The sequence below is a fragment of the Procambarus clarkii genome, chromosome 39 (genome assembly GCF_040958095.1).
Source record: "Procambarus clarkii isolate CNS0578487 chromosome 39, FALCON_Pclarkii_2.0, whole genome shotgun sequence".
Lineage (NCBI taxonomy): Eukaryota > Metazoa > Arthropoda > Malacostraca > Decapoda > Cambaridae > Procambarus > Procambarus clarkii.
The window spans coordinates 7,402,886-7,424,325 of record NC_091188.1 but is presented as its reverse complement, the minus strand read 5'-3'; the positions used below and the strand labels follow the sequence as shown (position 1 = coordinate 7,424,325).

Here is a 21,440-nt window from a genome sequence, read left to right as displayed (position 1 = left end):
TCTACCTTTTTTTCTGTTTCTTTCTGTGTCCCTGTCTCCCTGTCTCCCTCTCCCTCTCTCTCCCTCTCACTCTCTCTCCCTCTCTCCCTCTCCCTCTCCCCAGTTATCCCTCCCTCCCTCCCTCCTTATCTTCAGCCCACGCCGTCCGTCTCTGTAAAGAAGCACTCACTCCATGTTTCCAATAGAGAGCTGACAATACGCTGACCACAGGAGAACAATACGGAGCCAGAGCCAGGCTGATACCATCATGGGGAGAGGCGGAGGATCAGGATCACCAAGACAAGTTGGGGGGCGTGGCTGGTGGCTGGGAAAGGGAGGTGTTGTGTGGGAAGACAAGGAGAAGGGAGGATAGTGAAGACAAACACACACACACACACACGCACACACACACACACACACACACACACACACACACACACACACACACACACACACACACACACACACACACACACACACAGGAGAGAGCACGCGAGACAGGTAGACCTCTGTAGTCGTACAGAGGTTATATACGACTTCATAGTCTCTGGCAATCAAAAGCAGCTGTCGAAAAGCTCTCGAGGGGATAGCCAAGGAATTCCAACAGGCCACGGGACGATATCTTCCCCCCTCTAGACGACACAGGTCTTCACCATACGACGATACCTTTCACCAAAGGATAACATCTTCCTCAAGGCGTCGCCAGCCTTGGCCAGGCCACGATATAGTCTTCAGAACACTGAACTCCTTCCCCAAACTCGAGTGTTCTCTTAAGAACAGCCTCTCTAAGACACCTAGGGAGGTAAGGGTGATGACAGAGGGATTCGTCTTGACGTCTGACGTAATGCACTAATTAAGTTATTTGTTGTTCGCTCGTCTGGTTACTGAGAGGTGGTTAATTACATGCTGGTTAAGGTGGCTGTGTTGTCCTGAATATGTGCGTGGGCTGGTTGGTCAGTGTCGGGGATAAGGGGGATGGTATTGGAGTGTGAAGGAGTGCTTCGATTGATAAGGATATGGGGAGATGGTGTGTGTGTGTGTTTGTGTGTGTGTGTGTGTGTGTGTGTGTGTGTGTGTGTGTGTGTGTGTGTTATTATATAGACTGTGGGTTGGTTGGTGTTGTCGTCGTTGATCCTTCTCTATGGACAACCCAACCCACAACTCGGCAGAGTGCTTATACTAGGAGATCACCCTTGGCGCTTCTGGCTCTTGGAGAGGGGCTCAACGTCACACGCTTAGGGGATGCGGCTCCAACACTCAGCCTCGTTGTCACGTGCACACACCCACTCGAGCCGCTGTGACTCCCCACTCTCTCCTTAGGTGATATGATCTCCTCAATCCCCCTATGACTTACTAGTATTACCTCCTACCCTGTCCACAGCAGTGGTTCATGGTTCTTTCTCTCTCTCTCTCTCCTTCTTTACTACCTCCTGGGAAGCCTCACTAGGACAAGGGCAAACACCAGCAAATTGTGACACATTTACTGAACAAAGCACATACACGATACATACACACATATAATAATAATGAATCCTATACTCTATAATATCACAATCAGGTTGCACTCCAATACCATCAGAACTCTATTATCAGCTTATCAAGTGGTATCCTACCTCCTGGTTCACCACCTGATACTATTAACTTCCTCAAGTTGGTCAAACCTACACACTGTTGCACCATCAGCAAGATAACATATATATATAGAAAACCAGCATTTGAATGCAATAACATATACCAGTATAAATGTTCATTGATACTTCAGTATAAAAAAAACTCCTTGACGCAAGAATGCCAACAGTCACTCACCTCTCACTGCGTCTTGCACGCTAATGACAACCAAACACTATCAACTCCCTACTAGTAATCCACCAGAACTTCCCCTTCCACCTCTGGAAGTTCACAACCCTAATATCCTTAGGTTCTGCCGGGCTTCACTACCAGGATCCTCTGCAGCTCCTCCAGGCTGCTATCATGAAGTTTCCTTGTGCAACTACGGTGCTTCACCCTTCTGTTAGGTTCTTCCACAGCTCTCTTGGCTGCTACACCACCTCTACAGAAGCACGTGACACTCCTCTTCACTGCTGCTTCTCCTCACAGCTCGAGGTCCTCTGCTTCACTACCTTGGAGTCTCATCAGCTACTTCCTCTGCTGGCTTCGAAGTTCTCAGCAACTTCTTCCCCAAAGAACAAACCTGCAACCCATCGACACTCCAATAAAATGTTCCCCTTTAACACATAAACAAAAATAACCACACACTATGCTTGCCTCAAACCTCTATCTGTTCTCTACATACAGTGAGAGTGGACTCCCCCGTTTTGGGCGGGTCCATACTCCACCTCGCCTGGCGGCGGCGTCCTCACTCGCTGGGAGGGTCTTCCTCCATCCGGAGCCAGGCTCCCTCAGTCGTCCGCCAGCGCTCAGAGAGGACGGACGTCGCTCCGTGTTCCTCCCTCTTCACTCTCCTATTTCAGGCCTTCTGCCTTATTAAAACATGTCTAACTTATAAATAAACATCGCTACTGTCGCTGGGCACACGACCAACTACAATGCAATCACTATGAACTGGCGTATATCGTGCTTACCACAGATTAACTGATCGAGGGCGCTTTCCCTCTGACGGCGTCTGGTCAGGGCGCTCCACACAGCCCACAATAATGTCTCTGGCCGGCTTGATACTCTCTTCTTCGACCAGGACTTGAGACCACAACGTTCCCAGCTCGGTTCCACAGCTGGCACGTCTGCACACTTCTCTTCTCTCAGAGATATATCACTAGGGGTTCCCTTCTGACGGGAGCTCAACGGAGCGCGGCTTCCCCCTGCGATGTCTGGCACTCAAGTGAGGTCAAGGTCCTCCGGAAGCGAGCCTCACGCCTCCAGCAAAGTGTCCACATCTCCTAGCCAGTCATTTATCTATTTCCTTACTTACTGCCCATAATCTTAAATTGTTTTACATATCCAACCAGCCATTTTTCATATGGGTTATCACCTCAATATTTGCTAGACCTTCTAGTTAGGTCAGGCTTGCTGAATAACTCTCAAGAAGGGAGACTCGTTTCTCCTGCAGGCTGAGATCATAACACTCCCCTCCCCTTATTTTTGAGAGTTATTCCAGTGGCAAAGCTCGGTATAATACATCCGCCACCACACTGTCTCGTTCTTCACCCCATATACTCTCTTAGGAGTCTACAATTAATTCGTTGCACCTTGCAACATCTGGCTCACAACTCTCCAGGAACATGTTCTTCTCACAAATGATCTGACTTCTCTGACACCTCTTAGCTAGGCTGTCCTCTTTGGGCGCCTGCACTCCCTTGGTCCACTCTACTTACTGTCTCCACCCTCCGTTTCCTCGTCTTCTTCTCTTCACGTCCAGAGTCAGACATCTGCTGTCTGTACCTCCTCTGTCGTCTTCACTCTTCCATCTACTGCCATTATACTTTCGTCTCCTGTCATCATACTTCACTCCATCGTCTTCACCGACGCTCCTCCTTTTCGTCTCCTCATTTATCTGAGACCTCATCCTGTTCGACTCCCATCGAGTCCTCGGCTTTCTTCTATTCCTCCATGCTTGCATCATCATCCTCTTCCCACACTTTTCACTTCTATACCACTCCATTTCTTCTCCTTCAACTCTTCTTCGTTCCCTAAAAGTTTCTTCGAGCGCTGTACTACATCCAACAGCATTCGACCGTACGCGTCGTCTTGCCTCTCCCAGAGTGCTCGTAAGCATCTCTCCACACATACTGTCTCTTCTCCTTTCATTTTCCCGGCTATTACTCTTCTTCACTATCTTTTCTTCACGTTTTCTGTGAAACATGTCAACTCTTGACATCTCAAACAACTTAACTCCACTATCCATATGCCTCTGTGCTCGTGGACCACTTGACGCTCTATTCCCGTCCTCAGTCTGTCCACATCTTTCCTCATTCCTACTCAGCACAGTTGCATTCACCTTCCGACTCTTAATTTCAGCAGTCTGGGCTCTACTCAGGTCCGCTCTCTTCACATGATTCTTCTTCGGCTGGGTCATCCTCACTTTCGACCTCACCGAGACTCCATTTGCCTGGGCTGGACCTTCATCAAACAGCCACGCTATGTCTATATCGATCTCTTCCACCGGCTGAATCGACACTGTCTCACCTTCTCCAGCGTCTTCCTCGTCGGCCACCTCTGTCTTCATCACTACCGAGACAGGGTACTCAATGGCTTGGCGGTTTCCTGACTCATCTCCTCGGATGTCAGTCAGGTTCACACTCTCAGGCGTCCCACCCGTGCCGTGGCCTTCTGGGCACTCCTCTGGCACAGTCTCCGCTATGACTCTTGGCAACACCTTTGTCCCGCACAAGTCATTCCCCAGGATCACTTGGACTCCTGGAACAGGTATGTCGGGGCACACTCCCAACATCACCTCCGCCGACACATATTCCGACCTTAGCTGGACAGTACAAACGGGCATGTCACTCTCCGACAATAACCCATATACTTTCATCTTCCCACTGCCAGCTAACCGTCGATCATTCCCAATCAGGCTTCTCGTAATCAAGCTCTGATTAGCTCCGGTATCTCTTAAGATACCAACTTCTACCTCAGGTTGTCCTCCTATACTGATCCAACCTTTGCTCATGAACGGCCTATACCTCTCGTTCACTAAGTTCATCTTCTGTGGTTTGTCTCGGAACACATTAGTATATTTACTTTGGGGGTCACACATGGCCAGGGTCACAACTCTCTTGCCCTGCCGACAATCTCGCATCACGTGACCCAATCCGTTACAATTGTAACATCTCATCTGGGAAAAGTCTCTTCTATATGTACCAGAGTAGCTCTGACTCTGCCCACTCGTATTGGAGTTCCTCGGGCCAGACGTACTACTCGTACTCTGTGGAGCTTTACTGGATTCTTGATTTCCTGGATACCGATCAGTTTCTCGTTTTGCTCCTCCATCTTCACTTTCAGACGAAGTGCGCGACCTACTCTTCTGAGTTTTTGGGTACTTACTTTTATCTGCCCATTTATCAAAATTTTTCTCACCCCAAACTCTTCTGGGTCTTTCATAATTTCTTCCTCCCCAGACTCCATTGGGTCTGCCATTGCTGCGTCTCGCCTCACTTCTCACTCTGTTCTCCCTCAAGCTCTTGTACGCTTCAGTAATCATATCTGCCCTATCTGCGGCATCTTTCACCTCCATTATCCCTGCTTCTTGGATCTTGAACTTTGTTTCGGGATGCATCATCTCCAAGAACTTCTCCATGACCATCAGTTGCTTTAGGTCAGCGTAAGATCCAACTCCAGCAGCCTCAATCCACTTCTGGAATCGTCTTTCCAGATCTCTTGCTGTCTCAGCAAACGTACATGCTCCAACTTTCACCATCTCTCTGAAACGCTTCCTATAAGCTTCTGGGGTTAACTGAAACGAGCGCAAAATGCTGCTCTTTACCGTGGCATAATCCTGGCACTCTTCCAGTGACAATTGGGTGTATGCCTCCCTGGCTGCACCGGTCAATCTTAACTGGACCAGCTGGGCCCATTCCTCCTGTGGCCACTCCTTGATGCTGGCTACTTTTTCAAAGTGCTCGAAAAAGCTCTCTGCCTCTTCGGGAACAAACAAGGGAATGTCCTTCTCCCTAACCCTAACATCTGGTGAGTGTGATACCTGGGTGGTGCTCTCTGGCAACCCATGTTCAATCCTTTGCTCAGCCAAGGTTCTGTTCGCTTCTATCTGCATTTGTTTTGTTCTCTCTTTTTCTTTTTCGACCTCTAGTCTTGCTTTCTCTTTTTCTTTCTCTTGTTCCAACTCCAGTTCCCTTACTCTGGTTTTCTCTTTTTCTACTTCCAGTTTGGTTTTCTCTTTTTCCTTCTCGGCTTCATTTTTCATCTGCAGTTCTAATTTCATCTTTTCCAGCTGGAACTGTCTCTCCTTGTCCTCTCGTTGTTGCTGCATCTGGAGCTCTAACTGGAATCTCTCCAAGCTCCTATTTCGGCTACTCCTGCTACTGCGGCTACTCTTGCTGCTCCTACTCGATCCCTGGGATCTCACTTCATCCTGCCCATCATCCTCCTTTCCACTTTCAGCTCCTTTTTGGGCTCCTTGCTCTGCCGCTTCACTTTTGGCTCTTAACTGCCTCAGGATCTCATCCTTCATCCCAGCTACTTTAGATGCTTTCAACCTAATGCCACATTTTTCTGCTATCTGTTTCAATTGATCCCTCGTGCAACCTTCCAAGTCCTCAGGCTTGCCTGACTCCACGAATGCTTGCACCTTATCCATCTTTGTCCTGTGAGTCTTCCCAAGAGAGAGAATATACACCTGCGTTCACACAGTTTATCTATTTCGGCAAGGGTGTACAAATACACTCTTGGACAGGGTGTGGGTGTGTCAGTTCACTCTCCCGGACACAGGCCCCCAATTTTATTATATAGACTGTGGGTTGGTTGGTGTTGTCGTCGTTGATCCTTCTCTATGGACAACCCAACCCACAACTCGGCAGAGTGCTTATACTAGGAGATCACCCTTGGCGCTTCTGGCTCTTGGAGAGGGGCTCAACGTCACACGCTTAGGGGATGCGGCTCCAACACTCAGCCTCGTTGTCACGTGCACACACCCACTCGAGCCGCTGTGACTCCCCACTCTCTCCTTAGGTGATATGATCTCCTCAATCCCCCTATGACTTACTAGTATTACCTCCTACCCTGTCCACAGCAGTGGTTCATGGTTCTTTCTCTCTCTCTCTCTCCTTCTTTACTACCTCCTGGGAAGCCTCACTAGGACAAGGGCAAACACCAGCAAATTGTGACACATTTACTGAACAAAGCACATACACGATACATACACACATATAATAATAATGAATCCTATACTCTATAATATCACAATCAGGTTGCACTCCAATACCATCAGAACTCTATTATCAGCTTATCAAGTGGTATCCTACCTCCTGGTTCACCACCTGATACTATTAACTTCCTCAAGTTGGTCAAACCTACACACTGTTGCACCATCAGCAAGATAACATATATATATAGAAAACCAGCATTTGAATGCAATAACATATACCAGTATAAATGTTCATTGATACTTCAGTATAAAAAAAACTCCTTGACGCAAGAATGCCAACAGTCACTCACCTCTCACTGCGTCTTGCAAGCTAATGACAACCAAACACTATCAACTCCCTACTAGTAATCCACCAGAACTTCCCCTTCCACCTCTGGAAGTTCACAACCCTAATATCCTTAGGTTCTGCCGGGCTTCACTACCAGGATCCTCTGCAGCTCCTCCAGGCTGCTATCATGAAGTTTCCTTGTGCAACTACGGTGCTTCACCCTTCTGTTAGGTTCTTCCACAGCTCTCTTGGCTGCTACACCACCTCTACAGAAGCACGTGACACTCCTCTTCACTGCTGCTTCTCCTCACAGCTCGAGGTCCTCTGCTTCACTACCTTGGAGTCTCATCAGCTACTTCCTCTGCTGGCTTCGAAGTTCTCAGCAACTTCTTCCCCAAAGAACAAACCTGCAACCCATCGACACTCCAATAAAATGTTCCCCTTTAACACATAAACAAAAATAACCACACACTATGCTTGCCTCAAACCTCTATCTGTTCTCTACATACAGTGAGAGTGGACTCCCCCGTTTTGGGCGGGTCCATACTCCACCTCGCCTGGCGGCGGCGTCCTCACTCGCTGGGAGGGTCTTCCTCCATCCGGAGCCAGGCTCCCTCAGTCGTCCGCCAGCGCTCAGAGAGGACGGACGTCGCTCCGTGTTCCTCCCTCTTCACTCTCCTATTTCAGGCCTTCTGCCTTATTAAAACATGTCTAACTTATAAATAAACATCGCTACTGTCGCTGGGCACACGACCAACTACAATGCAATCACTATGAACTGGCGTATATCGTGCTTACCACAGATTAACTGATCGAGGGCGCTTTCCCTCTGACGGCGTCTGGTCAGGGCGCTCCACACAGCCCACAATAATGTCTCTGGCCGGCTTGATACTCTCTTCTTCGACCAGGACTTGAGACCACAACGTTCCCAGCTCGGTTCCACAGCTGGCACGTCTGCACACTTCTCTTCTCTCAGAGATATATCACTAGGGGTTCCCTTCTGACGGGAGCTCAACGGAGCGCGGCTTCCCCCTGCGATGTCTGGCACTCAAGTGAGGTCAAGGTCCTCCGGAAGCGAGCCTCACGCCTCCAGCAAAGTGTCCACATCTCCTAGCCAGTCATTTATCTATTTCCTTACTTACTGCCCATAATCTTAAATTGTTTTACATATCCAACCAGCCATTTTTCATATGGGTTATCACCTCAATATTTGCTAGACCTTCTAGTTAGGTCAGGCTTGCTGAATAACTCTCAAGAAGGGAGACTCGTTTCTCCTGCAGGCTGAGATCATAACAGTGTGTGTGTGTGTGTGTGTGTGTGTGTGTGTGTGTGTGTGTGTGTGTGTGTGTGTGTGTATTCACCTAGTTGTGCTTGCGGGTTGAACTCTACTCTTTCGGCCAGCCTCTCAACTGTCAATCAATCAACTGTTACTAACTACTAACTAATTATTGTTTATTGCGTTTTTTTCCACACACACACACACAGCCCGTAACAGCTCTAACTCCCCAGGTACCTATTTACTATTAGGTGAACAAGCACATCAGGATGAAACAAACCTTGCCCATTTGTTTCCGCCATTGCCGGGGATCGATCCCCGGTCCCTAGGACCACAAATCCCGAGCGCTGTCCACTCAGCCACCAGGCCCCTATGAGTGTGTATAGAGCTCCTCCCCGGCCAATACCGAGAACACACACACACACACACACACACACACACACACACACACACACACACACACACACACACACACACACCCGGAGCATCACGCCACTCCAACAATGGCCGACGGACGCTCCGATGCTCACAATAGACTTCGAAGCCTGCGTTAAAGGGTTCGCGGTGTTCGCTCCGCCCGTACATAAATATTCCAGCGAACAATAGAGCTGTAAGCGGCTGGAAGTGGGCCTTGTTTAATGAGATAGGGCTACAAATTTGTAAGTTATAGAGGGCAGTTGACGCCCCCTTCAATTTCCAGGTGGTGAGAAATCATGTTGGAGACTACGAGCTTCCCACGTGGGACCCCGAGACCTACATATATTGGAACGCTGGATACATGGATAGGAAGGAATGAGGGTCGAGCCTTTTGTTAATGTTCGGTGATACTTTTATCACAGAGGCTAGTGGATTATTTTTTTTTCTACTTGTATTCATTGAAGGTTAAGGGTGATTAAACGTGGAGAAATTTTGTGATAGTTACGAGTAGTGACTGGCTGATGGATAATATAAAGTGATTGATGTTACAAACAAAGTTGTTTACCTGATACAAACGATTACACGCAAAAATACACGCGCGCGCACACGCACACGCATACACACGCACGCACACACACACACACACACACACACACACACAACACACACACACACACACACACACACACACACACACACACACACACACACACACACACACACACACACACACACAAACACACACACACACACACACATGTGTGTGTGTGACCAAAGAGCCAAAGCTCAACCCCCGCAAGCACAATTAGGTGAGTACACACACACACACACACATAATTGCCTAATTGCCTAATTGTAATTAGGTAAGTACAATTAGGCAATTCGGTAAGTATATGGATGTCCTCAGCATAAAGTCCATATCTAGTCAAGCATAAGACTTAACTGGAAAAGGTTCAGAAGTTTGCCACCAGACTAGTACCCGAGCAGAGAGGTATGAGCTACGAGGAGAGACTACGGGAATTAAACCTCACTTCGCTGGAAGAGAGAAGAGTTAGGGGGGGGGACATGGTCACCACATACAAGATTCTCAAAGGAATTAATAGAGTAGATAAAGACAGGCTATTTAACACAAGGGGCACACGCACTAAGGGAAACATTCGGAAATTGAGTGCCCAAATGAGCCACGGAGATATTGGAAAGAACTTTTTTAGTGTCAGAGTGGTTGACAAATGGAATGCATTAGGAAGTCATGTGGTGGAGGCTGACTCCATACACAGTTTCAAATGTAGATATGATAGAGCCCAGTAGGCTCAGGAACCTGTACACCAGTTGATTGACAGTTGAAAGGCGGGACCAAAGAGCCAGAGCTCAACCCCCGCAAGCACAAATAGGTAAGTGCACACGTGTGTGTGTGTGTGTGTGTGTGTGTGTGTGTGTGTGTGTGTGTGTGTGTGTGTGTGTGTGTGGGTGTGGGTGTGGGTGTGTGAATCGTGCCTCACAGGTTCAAGAGAATTCTTTGACCAAGTGACACAAATTAAGCAAGAAAGAGAAGGGTGGTCAGAATGCCTTTTCTTGGACTGTCAGAAAGCTTTTGACACAGTACCCCATAAAAGGTTATTACAAAAGTTGGAGCAACAGGCAGGAGTGAAAGATAAGGTGCTCCAGTGGATAAGGGAGTATCTAAGCAACAGGAAACAGCGAGTAACTGTGAGGAGAGAGACATCAGAGTGACGAGAAGTCACCTCCGCAGTCCCACAGGGCTCTGTATTAGGACCCATCCTGTTTCTAATATATGTAAACGATCTTCCGGAGGGTATAGTGTCCTCTTAATGTTTGCTGATGACGCAAAAATTATGAGAAGAATCAAGACAGATGAAGATGAACAAAGACTACAGGACGACCTGGACAAACTGTTGGAATGGTCTAGAAAATGGCTACTTATATTAAACTCATGAAAGTGTAAAGTAATGAAATTAGGCAAAGGGAGCAGAAGGCTGAACACAAGGTACCATCTGGGAGGTGATATCCTGCAAGAGTCAAATAGAGAGAAAGATCTGGGAATTGATATCACACTGAACCTGTCCCCAGAGGCCCATATCAAAAGGATATCATCAGCGGAATATGCTAGATTGGCCAACATAAGAACTGCCTTTAAAAACTTGTGTAAGGAATCGTTCAGGACCCTGTATACCACTTAAGTCAGACTATTCCTGGAATATGCAGCTCCAGCTTGGAGTCCATACCTAGATAAACACAAGACAATGTTAGAAAAAATTCAGAGGTATGCCACCAGACTAGTCCTGGAACTGAGAGGTATGAGCTACGAAGAAAGGCTAAGGGAGCTGAACCTCACGTCCCTGGAAAACAAAAGAGTAAGGGGGGAAGACATGATAACCACCTACAAAATACTCAAGGGAATAGGCAGGGTGGACAAAGACAAACTCTTTAGCATGGGTGGAATACGAACAAAGGGACACAAGTGGAAACTTAGTAGAAGTAGTAGAAACTCTAATGGAAGTAGGAGTAATGTACCCAGGGAAAGGACTGAAAAGCAAAGGGCTGGCATTTGGAAAGGAAATAATTATGAGATGATAGTGTTCCTAATAGATATACCATAGGAAACAGAACTCAGAGAAAAGTCTCAACAATACATGATGGATAACATGACCCAAAAGTGTCAGGATGCAATAGACAGTTTATCCTTGTCTTAAAGGAAAAAAAATAGAAGCAAAAGATGAATCCCTGGTTTAATCGGGAATATAAGGAAGCACGGCAATTAAATTACAAGGGCGTGGAGAAACAACAGAAATAACAGAACACCAAAGAGCAGAGAGAGATATTAGAGGGCCAGGAATGAGTATCTCATTATGAGAAGAAGAAGAGCAGAGAGACAGTATAAAAATGACAAAGCAAATAAAGCCAATACCGTACCAAACCTACACCACAGCCACACCAGGAGGAAGACAGCAGAGAAAAAACAGGTGATGAAACTGAAAACCGGTGAAGACAGGCGCATAGAGTATTACGTGAATGTAAAGAACTCATCAGGAGAACCCAAGAGGTCTTCCCAATAGAACGATGAGAAATCCCTGAACTAAGAGAGATGGCAATTAACCGGGCAGCTTTGGAAGATCGGAATTTACCAGAGAAGAGGTTAGGAGGTATCTGTTGGATCTGGACGTGAGAATGGCCGTAGGACCTGGCAGACTCCCACCATGCATACCAAAAGACTATGCAGAAGCCATTTGCTTGCCTCTCTCTATGGGGTAAAATTGCTGGAAATAGTACACCTACCAGAAACATGGAAGACAGCTAACGTAGTCCCAATATACACAAAAGGCAGCAGGCAAGAGGCACTGAACAACAGGCCAGTGTCTCAACTTGAAAGATGATACGGAAGATCATGAAAACAAATCTAGCGGTTCATTTAGAGATAAGGGACATTGTAATACACCACAAGCATGGGTTCAGGGATGGTAAATCATGTCTCACAAGTTTAATAGAATTCAATGACCAGGGGACAAAAGTTAAGCAAGAAAAAGATGGGTTAGCAGACTGTATTTTCTTTGACTATCTGAAAGCCTTTGACACAGTACCCTATGAGAGCTGCGACATAAGCTGGAGAAACAGGCAGTATTAAAAGAGAGTGTGTTCCAGTGCATAAGGAAGTACCTAAGCAACAGGAAAACAGAAAATAACTGTGAGGAGTGAGACGTCAAAATGGCGGGATTTCACCAGCGGAGTCCCGCAGGGTTCTGTACTCGAACCTATCCTGATTCTGATACACTTAAATGATCTTCCAGAGGGTATAGACTCATTTCTCTCAATGTTTGCTGACGATGCTACGATTTTGAAAAGAATTAATTAAGACAGCTAGAGGCTTTGAGATGTCCTGGACAAACTGATGGAATGATCCGGCAAATGGATACTAGAGTTTAACTCAAGCAAGTGCAAGGGAATGAAAATAGGAGTAAGGAGCAGGAGGCCAGATAAAAGGAATTATTTAGGAGATGAAAAACTTCAAGAATCAGGAAGAGAGTAAGATCTAGAGGTTGATATGACGCCAGACCTGTCCCCTGAAGCCGACATCAAGAGGATATCTTCAGTGGCATATGCCAGGTTGGCCAACATAAGAACGGCGCTTAGAAACTTCTGTAAGGAAGTTTCACACGCACACACAGCAGACAAGTTCGTCCCAGTCCAAAAGGAAAAAAATGAAATGGAGACAAGAAACCCATGGTTTAGTCAGAGATGTAAGATAGCAAAGCAACGAAGTAAAAGGGCGTGGGGCAACTACAGAAATAACAGGACAATAGGGAGCAGAGAAAGATACCACCGTGACAGGAAGGAGTATGTCAGGGTGAGAAGAGAGACAGAGCGGCAATATGAAAATGACATAGCAAGCAAGGCAAAGACTCAACCTAAATTGCTGCACAGCCACATCAGGAGAAAAACAACAGTGAAGGAACAGGTAATGAAATTGAGGGTAGGGGCAGACAGATTCACTACAAACGACAAGGAGGTGTGCGAAGAACTCAATAAGAAATTCCAGGAGGTCTTCACAGTAGAGCAAGGAGAAGTCCCAGAGATACGAAAGGGAATATCAAACCAGACGCCACTAGAAGAGTTTGTGATTACCAGGGGGGGAGGTGAGGAAGCATCTGCTAGAATTGGATGTGACAAAGGCTATAGGCCCGGATGAAATCTCACCATACATACTAAAGGAAGGAGCAAAAACTCTGTGACTGCCACTCCCCATAGTGTACAACAAATCACTGGCAACAGGTGAACTGCCAAGTAATTGGAAGATGGCCAATGTAGTCCCAATATTCAAGAAGGGTGATAGGCAGGAGGCACTGAACAGGAGGCAGAAGGCAGAAGGCAGGAGGCCAGTGTCCCTAACTTGCATTCCATGCAAGATGATGGAGAAGATTGTGCGAAAAAAACTAGTGGAACATATGCAGCGGAAGAACTTTGTAACACAACAGCAGCATGGGTTCAAGGATGGCAAGTCCTGCCTCACAGGGTTAACTGAATTCTACGACAAGGCAACATATCAGGCAAGACAGAGAAGGCTGGGCAGACTGTATATTTCTGGATTGCCAGAAAGCCTTTGACACTACCGCATAAGAGACTAGCACACAAGCTGGAGATGCAGGCAGGAGCGAAAGGGAAGGTATTCCACTGGATAAGAGAGTAGCTAAGCAACAGACGACAGCGAGTCACTGTGAGGGGTGAGGTCTCTAATTGATGAGGCGTCACCAGTGGAGTCCCGCAGGGTTCAGTCCTTGGACCTATTCTGTTTCCGATATATGTAAATCATCTCCCAGAGGGTATAGACTCGTTCCTTTCATTGTTTGCTGATGATGCAAAGATTATAAGGAGGATTAAGACAGGAAGATAGTATGAGACTTGTCATGACACAGACAAATTGAATGAATGGTCCAACAAATGGCTACTATAGTTCAACCAGAGTAAATGAAAGGTAATGAAACTAGGCGGTGGAAACCGGAGGCCAGACACAAGATACCGAATGAGAGAAGAAGTCCTTCGTGAAACGGACAGAGAAAGATCTAGGAATTAATATCACGCCAAACCTGTCTCCTGAAGCTCCACATAACAAGAATAACATCGGCGGCGTCTGCAAGGCTGGTTAACATCAGAACTGCTTTCAGGAACCTATGTAAGAATTCATTCAGAACCTTGTACACCACATTTGTAAGACCAATCTTGGAGTATGCAGCCCCAGAATGGAGCCCGTATCTTGTCAAGAATAAGAAGAAGCTGGAAAAAGTTCAGAGGTATGCCACTAGGCTAGTCCCAGAACTAAGAGACATGAGTTACGAGGAAAGGCTGTGAGAAATGCAATTCACGAATTTGGGAGACAGAAGAGTAAGGGGAGACATGATCACTACCTACAAAATTTTCAGAGGTATTGATAAGGTAGATAAAAATAAACTGTTTAACACGGGTGGGACGCGAACAAGGGGACTCAAGTAGAAACTGAGTACCCAAATGAGCCACAGGAACGTTAGAAGGAACTTTTTCAGTGTCAGAGTAGTTAACAGATGGCATGCATTAGGCAGTGATGTGGTGGAGGCTGACTCCATACACAGTTTCAAATGTAGATATGATAGAGCCCAGTAGGCTCAGGAATCTGTACACCAGTTGATTGACAGTTGAGACGCGGGATCAATGAGCCAGAGCTCAACCCGCTAGCTGTACTCAGCAACATGAGTACAAACACACACACACACGGGTACTGACAGCTGAGTGGACAGAGCTTCGGATTCGTAGTCCTGAAGTTCCGAGTTCGATCCCTGGTGGAGGCGGAAAACAAATGGGCAGAGTTTCTTTCACCCTGATGCTCCTGTTGCCTAGCAAGCACAACTAGGTGAATACAGAGACTACAGGACGACCTGGACAAACTGTAGGAATGGTCTAAAAAATGACTACTAAAGTTCAAGTCAGGAAAGTGTAAAGTAATGAAATTAGGCGAAGGGAGCAGAAGGCTGAGCACAAGGTACCATCTGGGGCGTGAAATCCTGCAAGAGTCAAATATAGAGAAAGATCTGGCGGTTGATATCACACTGAACCTGTCCCCAGAGGCCCACATCAAAAGGATATCATCAGCGACATATGCTAGATTGGCCAACATAAGAACTGCCTTTAGAAACTTGTGTAAGGAATCATTCAGGACCTTGTATACCATTTATGTCAGACCAGTCCTGGAATATGTAGCTCCAGCCTGGAGTCCATACCTAGTTAAACACAAGACAAAGTTAGAGAAGATTCAGCGGTATGCCACCAGACTTGTCCCAGAACTGAGAGGTATGAGCTACGAGGAAGGGCTAAAGGAATTGAACCTCACGTCCCTGGAAAACAGAAGAGTAATGGGAGACATGATAACCACCTACAAAATTTTCAGGGGAATTGGCTGGGTGGACAAAGACAAACTCTTCAGCACGGGTGGGACACGAACAAGGGGACACAGGTGGAAACTTAGTATCCAAATGAGCCACAGAGACAATAAAAGATTTTTTTTTTAGTGTCAGAGTAGTTAACAAATAGAATGCACTAGGAAGTGATGTGGTGGAGGCAGACTCCATACTCAATTTCAAATGTAGATATGATAGAGCTAAGTAGGCTCAGGAATCTGTACAACAGTTGATTGAAGGTTGAGAGCCAAAGAGCCAAAGCTCATTCCCCCGCAAGCACAACTAGGTGAATACAATTAGGTAAGTACACACACACACTCACACACTCACAAACATACATACATTTCGTTAGCAATAATCAGAACATCATTCAGGAACGTAAGTATGAAGGCATTTCAATTGTTGAAACCCATGCCCCCCCCCCTACCCCACTTGAGACCAGATTCTGAGCATGTCGCCCAATCGTGGGACTCCATCTAAAAAACTACATAATTGCGAGGGATGGGGAATGAAGGGAAACTGAATGAACTAAACCTGACGACGCTGAAAATAAAACGAGAAGAGAAGGGGGAGACATGAGCGAGACGTTTAAAATGCTTAGGGGGATAGATAGAGTAGAAAAAAAAGAGATAAATATTCACATTGTATACCAATAAAACAAGATGGCATGGATGGAAGCTTGAAACTCACGTCAGCCGTAGAGTTGTTACACACTTTAAGTTTAACGCAAGAGTGGTGAGAAATCGGACTGAACTAGAGGAGAAACACACACACACACACACACACATACACACACACACACACACACACACACACACACACACACACACACACACACACACACACACACACACACACACACACACACACACACACACACACACACACACACACACACAGGAGTCAGAGAGAGAAAGACCTGGGGGTTGATATCACACCAGACCTGTCCCCTGAAGCCCATATCAAGAGGATAACATCAGCAGCATATGCCAGGTTGGCTAACATAAGAACGGCATTTAGACACTTGTGCAAGGAATCATTCAGAACTTTGTATACCACCTATGTCAGACCAATCCTGGAGTATGCAGCCCCAGCATGGAGTCCATATGTAGTCAAGCATAAGACCAAACTGGAAAAAATTCAAAGGTTTGCCACCAGACTAGTACCCGGGCTGAGAGGTGTGAGCTACGAGGAGAGACTACGGGAATTAAACCTCACTTCGCTAGAAGACAGAAGAGTTAGGGGGGATATGATCACCGCGTACAAGATTCTCAGTGGAATTGACAGGGTGGATAAAGACGGGCTATTTAACACAATGGGTACACGCACTAGGGGACACAGGTGGAAACTGAGTGCCCAAATGAGCCACAGAGATATTAGAAAGAATTTTTGTAGTATCAGAGTAGTTGACAAATGGAATGCATTAGGCAGTAATGTGGTGGAGGCTGACTCCATACACAGTTTCAAGTGTAGATATGATAGAGCCCAATAGGCTCAGGAACCTGTACACCAGTTGATTGACAGTTGAGAGGCGAGACCAAAGAGCCAGAGCTCAACCCCCGCAAGCACAAATAGGTGAAATAGGTGAGTACACACACACACACACACACACACACACACACACACACACACACACACACACACACACACACACACACACACACACACACACACACACACACACACACATACGTTGCCTGGGCACTGATGATTGGGTTAATTATCACATAAGCTAAAAACAAAAGACCCTGGCCATTTAGGTCATTAGAATGATAGGGATGACTTGTTGATGGACTGTGGCGGGTCCCTGACGGGAAGATACAATGGTTCTGATGAGGCTGTTTAGCAGAAGCTTGCAGATTTACATGACAGCGGCGTCAGATCCATTTGCTTCTCTGTTGGAGAGAGAGACACGTGATTATTTGCCAGGGAGACTGATAAGGGGGAACGAAGATAGACGAAGTATGTGAGAGATAGAGATAAAAAGAGACACAGACAGACAGACAGACAGACAGACAGACAGACAGACAGACAGACAGACAGACAGACAGACAGACAGACAGACAGACAGACAGACAGTCAGACAGACAGACAGACAAATATATAAAGTGCTATCCTATAAAAGGGGTAGAAAATGGCGATGAGGCATTCAGACACCTAATTATCTACTGACGTCTTCGGATGCTGTTCTACCTTCCTCCTTCCCTTTTCTCCGTATCTCCCTCCCTCCGTATCTCCCTCTATATCTCCCTTCCTTCCTCCATAGTTCTTCAGTTTTCCCATCGTACCTTTCACCATGCCTCACTCTCTTCATTCCAATAATCCCCATTCCCTTAGCCCCTCCCTTTCTCCCTCCATCCCTCCATCCCTCCCTTCCACCTCTCTCTCTCTCACTCTCTTTCCCTTCCTCCCTCCCTCCCTCTCTCTCCCTCCTTCTCTCTCCCTACCTACCTCCTTTTTTAGCGCTAACGATGACGGGTGAGGTTTATAAACTCTTCGACTAATTGGGGCCACTTTGTCAATATTTGATAATTGATAACTCCTCCGTTTTGTAGGAATATGGAGTAAGCATGGAGGAGATTACTCCCACGGGAACCATCCCCCTTACCTCTAGTGTTCCCTCCTTTCTCCCTCCCTCTCCCGCGATTCCTCCCTCCCACCTTCTTTCCTACCCTACACATTCCATTTACTTCCCCCTTCCTCCGTGATATTTCTGAGATTCTCTTCCATCCACGTAAAATCACTTCTCTCTTTCAGCCTTCTCTCTTTCGTAATTTACCTCCATCTACCACTGCCTACCTTCCTGCCTGCCTTCCTCCCTCGGTGTCTCTCTCTCTCCCTCCCTCCCTCCCTTCCCTCATTAAGGCAGGCCGGCTGTGTGGGTGTGTTCGACCCTGTGTTGGACCCTGCCCTCACCATTGTTTTGGGGGAGACGGCACTAACTCCCTCCTTCACTACTCTAATTTATGGGATAGAGCACCAGTCACTCCATCCCCCATAGCCCCCCTCCCCCCCCCTTCTTTATATGGTTCATTATCGGATGGTGGGAAAGGTGGGAGGGAGAGAGAGAGAGAGAGAGAGAGAGAGAGAGAGAGAGAGAGAGAGAGAGAGAGAGAGAGAGAGAGAGAGAGAGAGAGAGAGAGAGAGAGAGAGAGAGAGAGAGAGAGAGAGAGAGAGAATTACAAGAGCCAGAGCAGTTCTTGAGGAGCCAGATATGATGAAGAACCAGAATATGATGATGAAGGGAGAGCAGCTACCCAGTAAGAGTCAGAGACTATAAGGTTACTAAATCTTCTCTCTCTTACCCCATTAAGAAGTACGCAGCAACACCCATTAAACCCACTAATGGGCTGCTATATCATGGGTCACACCCGGGAGCACCGTTGCCCAAAATAAAGCAAAACAATAATAATGACAATTTTAAAGCTAATATATAAATAAATATTAGTATTATAATATTATTAGCACTCTTATAGATATTTGCTGTTTTCATTTTGAGAAATATTCACTTGGACTCGGAACACAAGTTTACTAAAATTTTATATATATATATATATATATATATATATATATATATATATATATATATATATATATATATATATATATATATATATATATATATATATATATATATATATATAAGATCTAAGCATACATAATCGTGGGTTTCACCTCACTCTAGAGCCTGTTCTTGAGAATGTGTATATGTGGAATCTTTGCTTCTACTGCCTGCAGCAGTTGCATTCATTGTCACTAATGTGGCCATGGCGGATGGCTCAACAGAAGCCATCGTGGCAAGTAACTTACAACAGCAGTGCATACTAACCGAAGTACTCCAGCCGCTTGAGGGATTTTCTGTGGATTCTCTGTGGATTCACTGTGGATTCACTGTGGATTCTCTGTGGATTCACTGTGGATTCTCTGTGGATTCTCTGTGGATTCACTGTGGATTCACTGTGGATTCTCTGTGGATTCACTGTGGATTCTCTGTGGATTCACTGTGGATTCTCTGTGGATTCACTGGATTCACTGTGGATTCACTGTGGATTCTCTGTGGATTCACTGTGGGTTCACTGTGGATTCACTGTGGATTCTCTGTGGATTCACTGTGGATTCACTGTGGATTCACTGTGGATTCTCTGTGGATTCACTGGATTCACTGTGGATTCACTGTGGATTCTCTGTGGATTCACTGTGGATTCACTGTGGATTCACTGTGGATTCTCTGTGGATTCACTGGATTCACTGTGGATTCACTGTGGATTCTCTGTGGATTCTCTGTGGATTCACCGTGGATTCACTGTGGATTCACTGTGGATTCTCTGTGGATTCTCTGTGGATTGTCTGTGGATTCACTGTGGATTCACTGTGGATTCTCTGTGGATTCTCTGTGGATTCACTGTGGATTCACTGTGGATTCTCTGTGGATTCTCTGTGGATTCACTGTGGATTCACTGTGGATTCTCTGTGGATTCTCTGTGGATTCACCGTGGATTCACTGTGGATTCACTGTGGATTCTCTGTGGATTCTCTGTGGATTCTCTGTGGATTCACTGTGGATTCACTGTGGATTCACTGTGGATTCTCTGTGGATTTGGATTTAAGCACTCTAAAGAATTTTTTTTTCTTTAGGCCTTACATCAATATTTGACTTGAACATGATCTAACACAGTGCACAGTTACAAACCCATTAAGATTTCAACTTAGATTCAACAGAGCAGAAGAAGTTGTTAAACACATGGGACAAAATCTTACTGAAGCGACCATACGAGTCATAAATACTCATACTCCGCCCAAGTAAAACAGAAACAAGCAACACTTAGTGGGCCAGCCAGAGGCTTAGGGCCCACGCAGGAATATCCCTGCCAAAAAAAAAATCAATATTTGATATGATTGTGATACGGCTTCGAGGGTGGCGATTGCACCGAGATACTATGATGTGTAGGAGCGGCGGTATTTAGCCCGATTTAACGTAGAGGTGCAAAAACTAAAACAGTTTATTTAATAAACTTATTTGTTAATTCACCGGGTGCTTTACACAGGGTTGGTGAGGCATTAGAGACAAGGAGGGTCTAACGCATCGGTTACTGCTCCACTCAGGAACACAACACTTGACTTAACAGTTTCATCACATCGTTAACACGGCTTCCTATCACTGCTGATACTCAAAGACACACACACTCATGACAGAACCTAGTAGGCTCAGGACCCTGTTCATCAGTTGATTCACGGTTGAGAGGCGGGACCAAAGAGCCAGAGCTCAACCCCCGCAAACACAACTCGGTGAGTACAGGAGCTCCAGACAGGATGCTCTGGTAAACACACAGGCCAAAGCGTAGTATCTGTTCTTATTAGCTTAATATCTGATACGATCCCCATGTGGGATCCTCGATATTAAACTGATTTTTGCAATATGGCGAAGTGCTAGGAGCTTGCTCCACCTTTGCCGCGGATCGGCCCGGTATTGCCGTACCTCTGGGATCGGTCCACTCCTTTCGGGGAGAAAAAAACCACACACAGGCATGCGCAATGAAATCAACAAATCACTGTCAATGAGACAGGTAATAACCATGCACGAGTTGACGTACAAATGACTCGTCGGAGGAACCGGTCACCACAACATTAGAAGGAAACTATTTGTGTGATTCATGTTACACATTAATGACATGTGTACCGCATAGATAAACACACATGTTCGCCGTCTAGTATCCAACCTAACACCTG

At 46.2% G+C, this 21,440-nt stretch overlaps 1 protein-coding gene and 1 non-coding gene across 2 annotated transcripts; one reads left to right on the top strand and one right to left on the bottom strand.

Moving 5' to 3' along the window:
- Positions 1-2,042: 2,042 nt before the first annotated feature.
- LOC138372754 (uncharacterized) lies at positions 2,043-7,286 on the bottom strand. Its single transcript, XM_069338350.1, has 2 exons — positions 2,562-7,286; positions 2,043-2,170 (listed from the first exon to the last, which is right to left on the bottom strand). The coding sequence occupies exon 1, from the start codon at positions 6,245-6,247 to the stop codon at positions 3,305-3,307; it is 2,943 nt and encodes a 980-aa protein (XP_069194451.1). The 5' UTR covers positions 6,248-7,286; the 3' UTR covers positions 2,043-2,170; positions 2,562-3,304.
- Positions 7,287-21,023: 13,737 nt separating this feature from the next.
- LOC138372781 (U2 spliceosomal RNA) lies at positions 21,024-21,211 on the top strand. Its single transcript, XR_011230967.1, has one exon. It is a non-coding gene; the product is annotated as a U2 spliceosomal RNA (small nuclear RNA).
- The last annotated feature ends 229 nt before the right edge of the window (positions 21,212-21,440 follow it).

Coding starts and splice junctions, on each gene's coding strand:
- LOC138372754 (XM_069338350.1), bottom strand. CDS start 6,247: ATGGATAAGGTGCAAGCATTCGTGGAGTCAGGCAAGCCTGAGGACTTG.